At 46.1% G+C, this 17,638-nt stretch overlaps 1 protein-coding gene across 1 annotated transcript; it reads right to left on the minus strand.

Moving 5' to 3' along the window:
• Positions 1-1,407: 1,407 nt before the first annotated feature.
• Positions 1,408-17,083, minus strand: Bud13 (BUD13 homolog). Its single transcript, XM_052188421.1, has 10 exons — positions 16,694-17,083; positions 14,043-14,133; positions 13,562-13,646; positions 12,222-12,956; positions 10,347-10,504; positions 8,822-8,921; positions 8,366-8,504; positions 7,964-8,148; positions 7,655-7,736; positions 1,408-1,751 (listed from the first exon to the last, which is right to left on the minus strand). Exons 1-10 carry the CDS (start codon positions 16,834-16,836, stop codon positions 1,658-1,660), a joined length of 1,812 nt encoding a protein of 603 aa, XP_052044381.1. The 5' UTR covers positions 16,837-17,083; the 3' UTR covers positions 1,408-1,657.
• Positions 17,084-17,638: the final 555 nt, after the last annotated feature.

Consider the following 17,638-nt stretch of genomic DNA (forward strand, 5'->3'; position numbering starts at 1 on the left):
CTAGTGGCCCTACTCCTGGAGGCTTGGGTCAAGTTACAGATGAGGGCTGTAGGCACCTAACTGGCTTCTGTTTGCTGCTTCCCCGGGGAAAGCCTAAGTCATCTCCACATGAGCTCCTGGAGGGCTGAAGTCTTCAACAGGGAGATCTTTCTTCACACCAAGCCATCCAAGAAGGGGCAGTGTATCCATGTCTTTCATGACTGTTCAGAAGTCACATGGTTCTGACACACATTATCCATGACACAAGCCAGCCTGATTCACTCTGGCAGGGGACTGACTACCCAAGAGCTTGAGTGCCAGAGAGCAGGGACCCCACGAGCCACCCTGGAAGCTGCCTACCACACGTGATGCTAATGCAGACAATGATCCTAACATCAAAGGACAGCCACTATCTGCCAGGCAGTTTTAAACTCACAGTAAACATGAGGTGGGCACTCTTGTAGTTTGCAGAAGCAGCTAAGGCTCAGAGAGGATAAACAGCTCACAGGGCACGTCAGCAAATGATGTAGCTTCAGGTCAGTTTCTAGCAGCACCCACCAGTGCCTTCCCCCTCAACGACCACACAGTACTGCTTCCCAACCTTACTTCCTGGATGTCCCGTCCATCTGTACCCCTCAACAGATGCCAGCTGAGATGGAACTCTCCTCCTCTGTGGGAGCTGTTTTTGCCACACTAATAGCTGCAGAATAGAAAATGTTTTTATTTGCATTTAGTTAACTGGGAGTGAGGCAATGTACTTACTAGCTATCTAGGTTTGATTTTCTCTATTTTTCTATTTTCACAGTTGTCTTTTCCTTCCTGATTTGTAGAGTTCCGCCACACAGTCAATCCTTCATGTCTGCAATCCCTCACTGTTATACATTGTCAGTGTCTTCTTGGTGTCTGTAGTCATCCTTAACTCTGGCATGACCTGCTCTGCTGCACAGAGCCCTGTGTTTGCAGCAGCCAGAGCAATCAGTTTGTGGTTTGCTGTGCGAGCTGTCTTCACACTGTGCTACAACCATCATGGGCTCCTACCAGATTTTATTACTTGTTTGGGGGTCAGAACCCAGGGCCCCCTCTGAGCCACACTCTAGCTTCTCTGTACAGGTCACTTGGGTCCTTAGTTGCTTTCAACTGCTGAAACTGGCGTGAGAAAGGGATCCGGCTTCAGTTTTGTCCACATAACCGAATTTTCTGAGCCTCAGCAGTCACCTTTTCCGCTAACGTGTTAACACTACCTCATCACACACGTGGCCCAATATTCCTGAACCTCATTTAACACCAAATTCGGATTTTCACAGAAGAATGCTTTTACTCACACAGTTAAATTAATGAAAACTCCAATCACTCATTACTCCCAAGACCCCCAGAAGTTTGATATTAGCTGGAATTCTTTCACAAGCAGAATACTCAATTAGGAAATGATTACAGAAAAATAAATATCTGTTTATTTTTAAGAAAAAGGGAAGCACTGGCCAAGAATAAATCCTGGGATATAGAAGTCCTCGTGTCTTGACAAAGCCAGCCACAGACTGCGAGGGCACAGCCAAGATCAGGGGCCTAGTCCAAAGGTCAGACTGACAACACGCTGGTCTGTGTCTCTTAGCAGGACTCCATTAGAGCTGGATGTGAGGTGGTACTACCACTACCATAGCATCACAGGGCCTCAGGGAGGTCACATGTCCTCAACACTCCACTTGTAGGCAAGCTCCTCCACAGCTTTCTTGCTGGCGAGCCTGGCAAAGCGCTTCTGTTCAAAGCCATTGGATCTGCAATCAAAAAAAAAATTTTAGTCAGCCAAAATTCTCAACGTTTATTTTAACGGTGGAAAGGAGTCAGGCAGTGGTGGCACATGCCTTTGATCCCAGTACTCAGGAGGCAGAAGCAAGCAAATCTGACTTTGAGGCCAGCCTGGACTACAGAGAGTTCCAGAACTGTCAGAGCTACACAGAGGAACCCTGTCTCAAATAAACAAACAAACAAACAAACAAACAAACAAACAGGAAGGCTATTTATGGGAAAATATTTAAACCATATGCTAAAAAAAAAATCAAAGCAACAAAACATACAAATTAACCCTCTTCTCAGTCCTGGTTCAGACTTATTAGACAACTATCAGACTCTTAGACAACTATTTCAAACCTGCACTATTCTCTCCAAAGACTCAATACAGCTCAGCCTTAAGTCCCAGATACTCCCAAAGGCTAATGAAGGAAGATCACAAATCCAAGGCCTGCATGGGCTGCAGAGTTAGTTGATGGTTGACCTGGACAACTCCATGAAGTCCTGCCTCAAAATAAATAGTAAAGTGAAGGCTGGGGATATAACTCAGTGGTAGAGGCAGAGCCCCTGCAGGCTATGAGCTCAACACACAGTACAAAAATACAGCACAGCTCAGTCATGGCCAATGGCCACAGGCAACACAATTTAACCATTAGTTCCATATGTACCAAGTTCTCACTGGATATTAGGTGCTATGGAAGAATCAGGGCAGGAAAATGAACAACACAGACCTGTCCTGACAAACTCAGGCAAGCAACACAGACATTTAAACGATAACCAAAAAGCGAAGGCTGGGGCTGAAGAACAGGTGTTAAAAACATTAGCTCCTCTTGCAAAACCAGAATGTGATCCCTAGCAGCACTGGATGGGCCCACAAGCATCTCTACTAATCTCTAGCCCTAAGGGAGCCAAGACCCTCTTCTGGATTATAGACACCGACACACAGGTATACACACACACACACACACACACACACACACGGAACTGGGACTGAGGAGATGGCTCAGCATTTAAGAACACTGGGGTCCCTCCGGAGACCCCATGTCTGCTCACTCCCATCTGTAACTCTAGACCCAGGGAATCCAAAGCTTCTTGTTCTGAGGGTGGTACACAGACATGCAGCTAAAACACCCATAAAAACAAACAAAAGTTTTAAAGTTAAATTAAAAAAAAACAAACAAACAAAAGGAAAACTGTGTTAAAAATATGTGTGGGATATCAGAAACAGAAGGAGCTCATGGGAGGGGGAGGGAGCGGGGACACTGGAAGGTAAAAGGACCATGAGGACCTGAGCAAGGGCCTTTGTGGGAGTGGCCTCCAAGCTGTGCCTGAAAGCAACAGGCACAGAAACAGAGCCCTGGTCTGTGCAAGCTGTGAGGGGTGGTGCTTCACTGGTGTGGCCAGAGCCTATAGTATGACAAAGGGTGTGGCCACAAGTCAACACTGGAAAGACAGGTAAAGGCCAAATCCCAGTGAGTTTAGGACATTGTAAAAACAAACAAATACAGATTCCATCTGGGAAAGATGGATTTAAAACTGCATTTCTGAGACATCTCTAGAGATGTGCAGTTAAGAAAGCTAGCACAGCGACCTGAGCAACAGACGAAGGCAGGGATGCCTGACAGGGATGGCAACAAGCAGGAGGACTGGTCAGAGTGCCTCAGGTCAGTAATCTGAGAGACCAGGTAAGTGAAGATGCTGCCTCACAGGCAGGCACGCTCTGCAGGTGTAACCAGCGCTTGAGGCACCTCCAGTGCGCATGGGCAGAGGGCCGACTACAGATCTAGAAACACACACACACACACACACACACACACACAGTGGCTGAAGGCCTGACTCAGAAAGAGGCAACAGGAGGGGGCAGGAGTGAGAACAGGGAGGGGTTCTAGAAGGAGAATTGAAGACCACTGAAGGTTAAAAGAGGAAGCTCTCAGGGCAGAGACAGGACAAAGAAGAGGAACAGGTCATTATGGAAACCAGTTCTGGGTGAGCTTCAAGGACATGGTGAGCAGACCACAAACTTCAAATTCCCTCCCCCACCCCCACCTTTTTCTCTTTGAATTATCACCCTTTCCTTTTTTACTATTTATTTTTCTTTGAGACAAAACATTGTGTACATATATATGAGAAATGTGTGTGTGTGTTGTGTACATATATATGAGAAATGTGTGTGTGTGTGTATACATATACATACACATATGAGATATTTAGTGGCCAAGACTACTGAAAATGAAAAACAAAACCAAACCAAACAAACCAAAAAAACCAAAGCTAGGTCAGACAGAGTTCTACATTTGGGGCTCCAAATAAGGCTGAAGAAATGACAGCACAGCAGGCACTGTGGGGCGGGGCGGGGCGGGGCGGGGGGGGGGGGGCAGGGCAGGCCCCGCTAGAGGGAGATCCTCCTGTGGCTTTGGAGCAAGGGAGAGTTCAGGAAAACCCTCATGCCGAGATTCTGCAGGTGACCAGCAAGCACAGCAGCCAGCCAGCCAGCAACTGCAGTCCCTCCTCAGCTCTGGGCCTCAGGAAGAACTGGAGTCAGAGTCCAGAAGCAGCCTGAGGGACAGAAGATAATGCCTTAGGCTGGCATATGTGGAAAGTGGATTCTGACATTCAAAAAGCAATTATAAAGCCTGGACAAAATAAATAGTGGTTTATGGCATGGGTGAGTGCTAAAGCAAGAAAAAAACCCAATAGGAGTGAGTTAGCCAGAGGGGACATTCTCAGTTCACACAGCTCAAGGAGGCCACAGGCAGAAAGAACCACAGGCTGACTGGCTTGAGGTATTAATGGTAGTGGGAAGAGCGGCTACAAAATTAAGGAGAAGTCTGAGAGAGAGACACTGTAAAGGGAATAGTTCCTGGTTATCTACAGCAAAGGCCACAGCAAGCTTTGGTGACTCACTATGCGTGTGCAGAGGACCAGTACCAGCCCCGTCAGAGTGCAGCAGACAGAGGCAAGGCCAGAGCCAGATGTTAGCGGCTGCACACTGCAAGGAAGAGTAAAACTCCGGACAAAAATCAACAGAGAAATGTAGCAGGATCCAAATCTCCACTATGTATCGCTTATAAATAAATAAAAGACCTGACAAATAAACCAACAGGTACTCAAAAAAAGTTAGCCAGTCATGGTGTCAACCCCATCTAATTTCAACAGGCTATGGTCTGAGTTCAGGATTAGTTTGGGCTGCATAGCCGCTCTAAACCAGACTGGCCCAGAGTAAGACCCTGTCCCAGAGAGGGGAGGCAGGCGACAGATTATTAAGAGAAAGCAATTCTGTGGTGAACAGAATGTTACAATCAGCAGACAAAACTTCGAAACACCATTTATAAATATTTTCCAAAAAGAGAAAATGGCCTCTAAACAGGTGAGCAGATGGGAAATCTCAGCAGAGACGTGTACTGGCTGGTTTTGTGTGTCAACTTGACACAGGCTGGGGTTATCACTGAGAAAGGAGCTTCAGTTGGGGAAGTGCCTCCATGAGATCCAGCTGTGGGGCATTTTCTCAATTAGTGATCAAGTGGGGAGGGCCCCTTGTGGGTGGTACCACCTTTGGGCTGGTGCTCTTGAGTTCTATAAGAGAGTAGGGTGAGCAAGCCAGGGGAAGCAAGCCAGTAAGGAATATCCCTCCATGACCTCTGCATCAGCTCCTGCTTCCTGACCTGCTTGAATTCCAGTCATGACCTCCTTTGGTGATAAACAGCAATTTGGAACTGGAAGCTGAATAAACCATTTCCTCCCCAACTTGCTTCTTGGTCATGATGTTTGTGCAGGAATAGAAACCCTGACTAAGACAACATGCAAGCCATCAAATGGGAATTCTGGACTCAAAGCAGTTGAAACATAATAGCGACTGACAGAAAATAACTAAGATACCAGGACAGTTCTGTAAACTCTCAAGCCACCTTAGCCTAACAGGTTTTTATAGAGTACCATCATCCTAAATAATTGTTGAATGTATAATAAGGGCTTCAGTCACAAGGGAGAGTAAAAAGAATGTGAAAATATTCAACATGTACTTCAGAGAACTTTCTCAACATAGCACTCAAGTGTCTTTCTGATGGCGTATAATAAAAACATCAGCATTTGGAAGGTCTGTAAAACTTAGAAAACCTACTTGTGTTACAAATGACCAACATATGACTCAGTGTGTGTATTGGTAAAGACGTAAAGTATAACAAGAGCATGACTGGAAAGGCGGCTCAGGAGCTAGCTGCTCTCCCAGAGGATGGGAGCGAGTTCAGTTCCTAGAACCTAACTGTAGTTCCAGTCTCAAGGTATCTGACAACCCCTCTGACTACCAACATCACTTCCTGCACAGACTTACACGGAGGCAAAACACCCATGCATAAAAAATAAAGAGCAAAAGAAGAGCATGAATTATACAGGTGTGGTGGCACATGCCTTTAATCCCAGAACTTGGTGGGGAGATCTGAGTCCAAGGCCAGCCTGTCTATATACAGAGTTCCAGGGGAGCCAGGACTACACAGAGAGACCCTGTTTCAAAGAAAAAAAAAAGCCACAAAGATTATAAATTTTAACGCAAAAGTATCAAAAGTTCTTTCCATGGCTTCAGACCCACACAACAGCCTTGAAGAAGACAGCTTTTCTGAGTGCCACACCTTCCTCTTCTGCTGGTAACTGGCAGGTTCTCCTCCTGCCTTTCAGCTAATCACTTCACAACAGACAAATTCAGAACCCAGCTGAATTTAGCAGTAATCTACTAGTAGTCCAGTCAGTAAGGGTATTTGCAAAAAGCTAAATCAATTATTTTTGTTTTTTTTTAAATAATTACTTTTCATTCATTAAAAAATAATGATAATTATATTAGTATATAATGGTTTTATTCTATATAGTGACAATTCTTTTTCATTTTTAATATAACTATAAATATATAATAAACATAAACAAAAGCTTCTTGGGGTCCCCAAGTTTCTTTAAAAATTATATTTGTTTATAGAGGTACACACACATACTCAAATGAGTTTGTGGAGGTCAGAAAACAATTTGCAAGGGACGGGTCTCTCCTACCACATGGGCGTCCAGGCCTGAACTGACATCATCAAGGGACGGGTCTCCCCTACCACATGGGTGTCCAGGCCTGAACTGACATCATCAAGGGACGGGTCTCCCCTACCACATGGGTGTCCAGGCCTGAACTGACATCATCAGGCTCGCAGCAAGCACCTTCACCCACAGAGCCATCGCACTAACACAAAGTATAAAGGGGCCCTGAGATGTAAAACTCTGAGAACCATCACACTCCATGCTAATGCTCCGTGTGGGCAAGGGGAGGTGGGATCTGCGACAACTGGCGAAGGCTATCCTGTCAGTCAGGAAGCCTGAGTCCACCTGAGAAGCGAGCAAGTGAGCAGACGAGGTGGTGGGGCTGACACATCACCTGGGGCTCCCTCCCAGGATTATAGAAAATTAATGTTCAAACACGACATGTTAAAGACACAACACAGAGAAGGCTCGAGACCACAACCCTTGTCCATCCTGACCCTTAGAGAATACTGAGCATGACCAACGTGTGAAACAAAGTGGGACTTGTCAGTTCTTCATCCTGACATTTTCAAAAGTATAGGAAAGGGAAACGGGAGAAGCCCAGGCTTTGGGAAATAGAGCTCAGGACTGAAGCACATATCACATGTTACTCCCTCGTGACTGCAGGAGTCAGGGCAGGTGTGGAGGGACCTCGGACACCGGACAAAGCCCACTGTGGCTCCCATATTGTACTCCCAGGACCTAGGAGGTAGTGCATGGGACAGAGCTCAGCCTGGCTAGGGAGTGGGACCCTATCTCAAAAAGGGGGGAAAAAAGGAAAAGAAAACCAGAAAAGGTTAAGGTGAGGCAGAAGAGAAAACAAAGATATAGGAACTAGACCTACCTGTCCACTCCATCCCAGCGATACCCAGGCCAAATGTTGAATCTATTGGGAGGAGGAGCGGGACCACTGTAGCGAGGCCTCACTAAAGACAGGAATGAGGGAAAAAAAAAAATTAGCTACTGACACAATTTAATTCAGAGCTAGATGGCTATGAAAGAAAATTCTTCATGGGAGTTCCTGCTATTTTGATCCAAACTTCCAGACATGAGGGCATCACAGAGTGTGGGGCAGCCTTCTCTGGGAAAGACTATGCACAGCCCTCTGACAACTCTCGCAGTCACCCCTGGCCCCAGCAACCCCAAGTCTCACCTTTCTTATTCTTGTTCTCCTTAGCTTTATTCTTCTTAATAAAGTTGGCCATCGGGTCTCCTTCTCTTTCTTGTTCTCTCAGCATCCGATCTAGATCTTCATCGTCTATATAACGGGCCAGAGGCTTCTGCATCTCCTTCATTGCATCTTCCACATTCTGTTGCTGCTGCCGGCTCTGGGCAAGCCTGGGCAAAAAGAAGCATCCTGGTTGAGAATTCCCTCATACACTGAGAGGCCGTGACTCTGCCCTGGAGGACGCCTTCTTTGTAGCAGCCCCAGAATCCTGACCCACCATCTCAAGAGACTCTGTGCCTGAGGCTTACCCTGTATCAGCTCCCAAAATGCAAGGCAATGGCTGGCTCTGGTCCTGCAGTCTAGCCTTGTGCTTAGGGGCACCCTTACCCTTTCCCCCACTGGGCATATAGCTCATCTCGCTCTGAGTCTTTCTCTGCTTTTCTCCTCTGTTCCAAGCGTTCCAGCTTCAAATTCCTCTTCCGACCAGACTTGTCTCGAAATACAGTTTCAGTGAATTCAAACTGAGCTACAAAGGAAAAATCACATTTTAAAGATCCACACCAGCATCACAGGCAGAAGTAACATTCTAGCACTAGAAACCAACTGTTCGGGATCGTTTGCTAGAAGAACTCTGCAGACAGACCACAGTGGCTCCTACCAACATTCTTTCACATACTGGGAAGGAAAGAAGTGCTTGCACTACTGAGGTTAAGGTACCGCACAAAAAGCAGAGTAGAGACATAGAAACAAGGAAGTTTCCAATAGCAAATATGACAAGTCACACTTAAAAACAGAAAAGAGCTACATGAGCTGAAAGTGGCCCCTGCACGCTCATATTTGTACCTCCAAGGTCCGTGTCTTGGTCCTGTTTCTTGAATTCCTGGTGCTCCCGCTGAACATCAGTGACCAACCCAGTTTTCGCTCCAGAATACATGTGTGCAGTCTGTGTAAGAGAAAAGGAATACAAGTGTGCAGTCAGTGTAAGAGAAATACAAGTGTACAGTCTGTGCAAAAGGAAAACATGTGTGCAGCCTGTGCAAGAGGAATACATGTGTGAAAATGTGCAAGAGAAATACATGTGTGCAGCCTGTGCAAGAAGAATGCATGTGTGCAGCGTGTGCAATACATGTGTGCAGCCTGTGCAAGAGGAACACATGTGTGCAGCCTGTGCAAGAGGAACACATGTGTGCAGCCTGGGCAAGAGGAACACATGTGTATAGCCTGTGCAAGAGGAATATAGGTGTGCAATGCAAAATAAGAGGCAACAGCAACACCATTAAGCCAGGGCAAAAAGCTGCTCATGTGCCTGACTATCTGCTAGAACCAAACCAAAACCTCTAGTTTATATTCTCATTATTGACCAAAGAGCTTACAACATAGAGTAGGAAACATCTAATCTCACAGAACACTTTATGGTATCAAATTTTAATGTAAACAGAAACACAAACATGGGACACATAAAAGGGACTAAGAATTTGCATGACTTCTTTCTTTATTTTCTTTTTAAGATAAAGTCCCCTACAGCACAGGCTTGCCTTGAGCTCACTTATGCACCTTTTTTTAAAAAAGATTTATTTATTTATTGTATATGAGTACACTGTAGCTGTTTTCAGACACCAGAAGAGGGCATCAGATCTCTTTACAGATGGTTGTGAGCCACCATGTGGGTACTGGGATTTGAACTTGTGATCTTTGGAAGAACAGTTGGTGCTCTTACCTGCTGAGTCATCTCTCCAGCCCCACTTATGCACATTTTAAAAAGCAAAAAGCGGAGATTTAGAGGAATAGAGTTTCTTGTCCAGTCTCACAGATACTAAGGAGCATAAGTAGAATTTAAAGCTTTGGTTGGTTTCACTGGGTTCTGCACTTCTAACTGCACTCTGTAATCTGTAGGCTTCAATTTACTATTAGGAAAACAGGTGGTGCCCGCCTGTATGCCAACAGGTAGGAAGAGGCAGGCAGGTCAGAAGTTCAAGGGCAGCCTTGGACTACACTCAACACAACAAAGACAAGACACTAAGATGAGACTGTGGCATTACAAGGCTCTGAGAGGCAGGGGCTTCCTGGGGAATCTGGTCTAGCTGGGCACTCCTGATCCAAAACTAGAAATGCACAACAGTTCAAAATCTACAACATTTTGAGCACTACTTGGGTGCAGTAACTGCACAGCCTTCAAGCCTCCATTCTGGATCCCCAAGCCCAGCTACAATGAGTTACACTCATATCACCTTCAAAGAAAGTTCCAGAAATGCTTCTAACTCCAATTTTTTTGTACCATTTTCTCATTCTCTGGCTGGAAAAGCTGTGATGTCTATAAAGCTAGAAGGGAGGAGTCACTCTGATAAAAACACAACTCCTAGAAACCTACCTTCTTCCCAGGACGGGGACTCCTTCGAGGTGGGGAGAGGTCAGAATCAGAAGATTTGGTCCTCTGTCTTCTCCGGGGTGGAGAGAGGTCAGAGTCAGAGCTCTGGCGTCTTAGTCTATTCCGTGGTGGTGACAGATCTGAATCAGAATTCTGGTGCCCTGAATTTTTTTTTCCCATGGAGGAGAAAGATCTGAATCAGAGGCTTTTTGGTAGGTACCCAAGTAGAAAAGAACAAAGAAAGACTATGATGTCTCCTAGGTCAAAAGCTTCCATGAACTCTCCTGTGTCTAAGAGACTCTAGGGATTAGAGAATGAATTAAGGGTGGGGAAGGTTCAGTAGTAAAGTGTCTGCCTAAATATCAGACCTGGTTTTGGCCCTCAGCACAGGAGAGAAAGGGAGGATAAATTAATCTCCTTAGAAGAATGTTTAAAAGAACTTACCAAGCTGGTACAGTATCTATTTAGCCATCCTATGAAAACATATGGCTAACCAAAAACAGGTGCAGGTGACTGACACAGAGAAGAACAAAGGCAGGGGCTCCGTCTCCGGGCCACCAGTGCCTGGTGACTTTGACACTGTCTGCACTGTCATCTCTCCACTGCCACCCTCTGCAGAACTGGCAGAAGAGCAGAGTCTGCCTGTGCAGTGTGGCAGAGCCAGGAAGACCTGGAGTATCTGTTGATGTCCCCAGACTCAAGAACAACAAAGCAATCTCATTTTAAAGTTAAAATTGTAGCTAGAACAAATGATGAAGTAAAAAACCTTTCCTGCATGGGCCTGTTCTAGATGACAGTCAATGACTACCTCCTGAGCCACCACCATATAGCAGGTACCAGATAGTAGCAACAGTCACACTCTGACCTAGAAAACAACTGCTCAGTTTTCTAGGAACCTAACAGGAGATCTAAGAAACAATCCAGAGCCTGGTAGTGGTGGCGCTCGCCTTTAATCCCAGCACTTGGGAGGCTGAGGCAGGTGCATTTCTGATTTCGAGGCCAGCCTGGTCTACAGAATGAGTTCCAGGATAGCCAGGGCTACACAGAGAAACCCTGTCCGGAAAAACCAAAAAAAGAAAGAAAAAAAAAAGAAGGAAAGAAAAAAAAAGAAACAATCCAGGGCAAAGCAGACGGCTTTGCAGTTAAGAGCACCGACTGTGCTTCCAGAGGTCTTAAGTTCAATTCCCAGCAACCACATGGTGGCTCACAAGCATCTGTAATGGGATCTGATGCCCTCTGTGTCTGAAGAAAGCAATAGTGTATTCATATACATAAAATAAATAAAGAAATCTAAAAAGAAAAAGGAAACAATCCACAATTGTGCTACCAGTGTATGTACAGGATGATTGTCAAATATCCTCAGAGTAAACCCAGGGAAAACTGTTAAATGGGGAGAGCAGGCAAGATTACATAGGCAACAAGTATGTTCTGCATAGCCTGGCCCAACTACGCCCAACATGTGTGCCAAAAATCACCCAAGGACACTGGCTACAACACTATCAATGATGATGCCCAAATGACACTTTTGTATCTATACACTTGTGTACATAAGTGTATTTGTATTTGTCATTACTGTGTGTGTGCATGTGTGTATATGAGTGTGAACAACCAGTGGAGGTCAGAGGACAACTGTCAGAAGCCGGTTTTCTCCTCTCATTGCACTGGTAAAGACAATGCTTTACCCACTGAGCCTCCGAGCCCACCCCATCTGTGCCTTTTTATGGGTAGGTGAGTGAGCAAAAGAATATAAAACTTTCCTCCACCCTTTTATTTTTCAACTCTCCTAAGTCTAGTCTCTCATTTTTCAAAACTTTCCAAAAGAAATTTGTTCTTATACTCACCGGGAGGAAGTTCCTCTTACGCACAGCCTATGCTCACCTTTAGAATCAAGCTGCTTCTTAGCTCCAGAATGGCCCTTCGCTTGCCGTTTGCGAGGAGGAGAAAGGTCAGAGTCATGCTGGTGCTTGCTGTCCGTGGAGAGTGGCGGGTGAGCGGGCCCGAGCCCACTCTGTGGGACAGTCCTGCCAGGGGCTCTCTCTGCAGCTTTGCTGCTTTTGGCTTTGGGTAGTTCCATATCAGGGGAATCATGATGGGCCCTCCTGAGATGCTGTGCACCTGAAGAGTCAAGAGTCCTTCTGTGCTGAGCTGCAGCTGGGGAGTGGTTACGGGACTGTCTTGGGGAAGAGGTACCTGAGGAACCATGATGGCCTCTCCTAGGAGATACAGCTGAAGAATTACGATGAGGTTTCCTGGGGGAAGAAGCATCTAAGTCATGGAGGACTTTCCTTGGGGGAGATAGATCCGGGGTATCATGACGAACCCTCCTTGGCGGAGAAAGATCCGGGGTGTCATGACGAACCCTCCTTGGGGGAGAAAGATCCGGGGTGTCATGACGAACCCTCCTGGAGGGAGATGGGTCTGGGGTGTCATGACGGGCCTTCCTGGGAGGAGATGGGTCTGGTGTGTCATGATGAACTCTCCTGGAGGGAGATGGGTCTGGGGTGTCATGACGGGCCTTCCTGGGAGGAGATGGGTCTGGGGTATCATGACGGACCCTCCTGGGAGGAGATGGATCTTGGTCATCATGTTGAAAATGTCCATCTTCACTGCGGCCTAAACACAAAAGCAAACAGTAAGAGTCCCACAATGGGCTCCGACCTAATGGTAACCTAACACAGAGGGTTACAAACCCCACTTAGGATAATTCCTTTATCAGCTACGTATGGGAAATGAGCAAGCACCAGGAATATTCTGTAATTAAACAGATCTCAAGAAATAAGATCCAATCACAGTGGCTGGGCCTATATACCTTATCTTGAAGTTTTGTTTTTGTTTTTGTTTTTTTTAAAGGACAACACAGAGGGGGATAGAGGAGGAAATGGGAGAGCCTTGTTTGTGAAAAGTCAGAAGAACAGAGAAATACTCACAAAGTAAAAGACAAAACTTTGGCCCTGACCACGAGAGCTGTTTCATTCTAGAACCATGGGAAGCCTGGTCTCCATTGACAAGCCAGACTCTAGTGTTCCATGCCCCTCTTCTGAAGTCCTGACATCTTTTTCCCACCACGCTTTTCATCATCATTGACACAAAACCATGCATTCCTTGAAGGCAAGGAAGCAGAAGGGACCTAACCCGGAAGTGAGATGTACCCCGGAAGTGAGACGTACCCCGGAAGTGAGATGTACCCCGGAAGTGAGACGTATAGCTGCGACACTCACCTCCCAGGAGCTTCCACTTGGCACTGGAGCGGAAGGCCTCCATCTGTTTCACCTCTTCCGGACGCTCATCCACGAACTCTGCCACCTGCAGGAGTAGGGGCGCTACAGTGAGGAAAAGCCACAGAGCCCAGCCACGGAGCACTGGTCTCAAGAACCTAGAGCCACAGCTTACATGCAGAGAATTGCCTGCTTCTCCTTGTGATCGCATGACTGACTTCCACTGTCCATCATGAGAATATCATACCATACAGTGCTAGCCCAAAGATCAAAACTCAAAAAACCATTTTCTGCTGAAAATATATCATGTCCACACCACTGCACAGTCAAAACATTAAGTTGGGACAATTTGTATAAGCACCGTAGAAGGAAACAGTGCCACATAGCTCTTTGTGTGTCACCTCTCCAAGGTGTCACTCAGTGTCAAGGCTAGGAAGCTTGGATCATTTCAAAGTCCTGACAAGAGTCTCCACAGGATACATACCACAGGCAAATCTCCATCTTCCTCCTCCTCCCTTTCCAGCTTAGCGGTAGAGATGGCCGCCCAGCCCACATCATCGTCAACGATGCGCATTCTAGATGAGAACAATAAAAGTTCAAAAAGGAACTCATGCTGGGACGCAGGCCTATGTACATTTACCTGTTGTTCTTTGACTTTTATTTAGTGTGTGTGTGTGTGTGTGTGTGTGTGTATGTGTGTGGTGTATATATGTGCTATGGCATGCACACGGAGGTCAGAGGGCAACTTGAAGAGGAGTCACTTCTCTCTCTCCACCATGTGGGTTCAGGGGATTGAATTCAGGTTGTCAGGCTTGTCAAGTGCAGAGCCATGTCACCGGCCCCCTACTGGCTTTTAAAGTTAACCGTATGGCTCAGTGTTTGTGTGTCCTGTGCTGTCAATTCTGTCACTGTCTACCTTTGGCACTATCAGTTTTCACAAAGGCAACCCCCCCCCCCACTTCCTTCTGCCAGACCTACGCTTCCCGCTGTTAACCACATCTTACTTTCTTTGGGGCGTGGCCTTGAATAACTCCCTTGGACCTGTCTTCCTTGCTCACTGTCTCCCACTCCCAGAGTAGAAATACCTCTACACACTCTTTGAATGCTTTCTTTTGTATTTATAGGCCCATTTTCCCATTCAATTCTAAGCTTCAACAGTCAGGAGCTAAGGCATTCTTTTATTTATTGCTTTGTTGTTGTTGTTCCCAGATAGTTTCCCTACAGCTGCCTTTCAGCTTTCTATCTGTGCACCCAGCCCACCCTGTGCTGGGATTATAGACAGCTACCACCACAGCCTGCTCATCAAGGCCTCTTCAACACAACTGTCACAGGAGGCATTCAGCCCTCCATACCCATGGACTTTGCAACTGCAAACTCAACCAACCACAGATTAAAAATAGGGTGGGGAGGGGAAGGAATAGCCAATGTATTAAATAGATACAAGCTTTCTTTAGTTATAGCAGCCTATATAATGTAACTACTGGCAAACCATCTAAGTTATGGCACACCATACTAAGTGGGTTTTTAAGTAATCTGGAGATGATTTAAAGAGAATGTAAATAGTTTACATGAAAATAGTTTATCGTTTTGTGAAAAAGCTTAAGTACCTGTGGATTCCAGGTTCGGGTCCCCCAATTACTGTAAGATGGTGGCAGCCAATACATGTGTGCCACATATATGAACTGTGCTGCAGAGAGGTTGTTTGAAATGCCAGGAACACATGATACAGCTTTAATCACAACAACCATTTCAGACAAGTAGTAAGATGCAAGATCTCTTTAAGGACTAGGACTTAGTCTCAGCGGATGGACTCTCTTGCCGAGGACCACTCCAGCTATAAAGTAGCATAGCTAGGATTCTAATTCTAATCAGTATTGCTCCAAAGCTTAAACTCTTCCCCCTGTGTGGCATTGCCCTTCTTCCAAGGACATCAGCCACACTGAATCTAGCACCCACTTTAACTGAATATAGGCTCATCTTAACTGATAACATCACAAAGACTCCATCTATAAATGATGTCATGCTCAAGTTCCAAATGAAGATAAATGTGGGGATGGTGGAATAATTCTATTCTCCCCAGCTCAATGGACCACACAGTAATAACACTGTTTGATCACGATGCTGCCCAGTAGAGGGTGAGCCACACTCTGTGTCCTATCTAGTACTCTCTTTAAGCCCATAAGCTCTTAGTAGGCAGGGGGGTGGAGGTGTGTGAGAATGGAATTATCCTCCAGAGTTTCCACCTTCTATCCAAAATAGCACCTTCCATAAGCTGCTAAACTTAGGGCTGCTGCTCTAAAGTCTACAAATATAGAAATTTCCTTTTTGTTCTGTGGGTTAAGGTTGGATCTCCTATCCCAATCTTTCCAGATTCCAGCTGCCAAGTTACTAAAGGTTTGTTTCATCTGAACTCTGTCTCAGCACATCTCATTAGAACCTGGAAGTATAGTATTTAAAATAAATGTCTGCTTCGTTACAATCATAGAGTTATATGGTCAAATTTTTTTAGAAAGAGGCCAGGCACAGGATGTGAACTGTTCCCATGTTAGTTGCTACTGTTACTAATAGATGTAACAGGACATAGGTCTTTGATTCCAGATCAGTTCTTGGTACTTTGGACCCTCCCCCCACCCCGCCCCAAAAAGAGACTGCTAGATCTTAAAATAAAGAGGGAGAGAGAAAGGAAGGGGGAGGGAGGGAGGAAGGAAGAAAGGAAGAAAAAGGAAGGAAGGAAGTAAAGAAGGAGAGAGAGAGAGAAAGAAAGAAAGAAAGAAAGAAAGAAAGAAAGAAAGAAAGAAAGAAAGAAAGAAAGAAAGAAAGAAAGAAAAAATGAATTTTAATTTTGAATTAGTTTTGCTATTCTGGGCACGACTTTCACATGGAACGACGGAAGGCTACAAACGCGGGGAGAAAGTGGAGTTAAGTTCTAGCTGCCTTTAAACACAAGGAAGGCGTTGCTCAGAGGATGAGGTCAGAGATGCCGGTGTCAGCTACAAGCCCGCCTCGGAGCAGTGGAGCGGGGCCTGGGCTCCGGCCGGGGTCTGCAGGGCTCGGAGCAACCGCGCGGGCCAGGACGAGGAAGAGCGGCGGCCGAGGGCGCAACCCGGCAGCCCGACACCCCACAGGTCCACTCACCCCTTGCCGCCAGCGCCTCCCGGCTTCGGCCTTTTTTTGCGCCGCTTGCGACCGGACTCTGAACCTCCTTCCAGGGCAGCATCAGTCCCAGACAAGTAACGCTTCAGATACTCAGCCTTGGAGAGCGGCGGAGCTGCCGCCATGGCAGCGGAGAGGGCGGGGCAACAGCTCGGCGTGGGGGACAAAATTCTTCAACGCGAAACGGTAGGGGTGGAGCCAGAAGCGGAAGCTTTAGAACTGAGACTTTTTGAACTGCTGGGCTGATAGGTGTGAGCCTTGGCGGGGTCACGGAGAGCGTGTATGCATCTCGGGCTGGTTGTGCTTTCCTGTGACGTCGCATCCGTGCAACAGCCAGTCCCAGCTGAGAAGCTACAGGCCGATGTAACAAGAGCCTGTAGCGCCAGAGTAAGGAAGAACACTTGTACGAATGTGGAACCTATCATAGCACTAGGGGCAAATTCTTCAATAGCGTCTTAATGAATGCTGTGTCAAATGTTTCGTAGTGTCCAGTTTGTTTATTTCATCACTTTTATTGGTATAAATAACTTTTGGTGGGAAGTCTGCTCGAACAGGCTGCCAGGTACCATTTAGGGGAAGTCAAACCCCATTCCTAGTATTGTGACTATCAAAATTTGATAGGTTTTATCAAACCTGTATTAACCTTCTCACCTTTGGTATTTATTGTCTCTCAAGAAAATAATGTAATATCTTCCCAGTAAGAAATGGCATGGATCCTTTGTCAGCACAGCAAAGAAAACTAGGAAGATTCTGGCGTTTCTTCTATAAAGACTTAAGTGTTGGACTGATGCGATGGCTCAGTGGTTAAGAGCACTGACTGCTCTTTCAGAGGTCCTGAGTTCAAATCCCAGCAACTACATGGTGGCTCACAACCATCTGGGATCTGGTGCCCAGAGAGAGCGAGTGATCGATCAGAGTGATCGATCA

Source organism: Apodemus sylvaticus, chromosome 7, assembly GCF_947179515.1.
Source record: "Apodemus sylvaticus chromosome 7, mApoSyl1.1, whole genome shotgun sequence".
In the NCBI taxonomy this organism is placed as follows: domain Eukaryota; kingdom Metazoa; phylum Chordata; class Mammalia; order Rodentia; family Muridae; genus Apodemus; species Apodemus sylvaticus.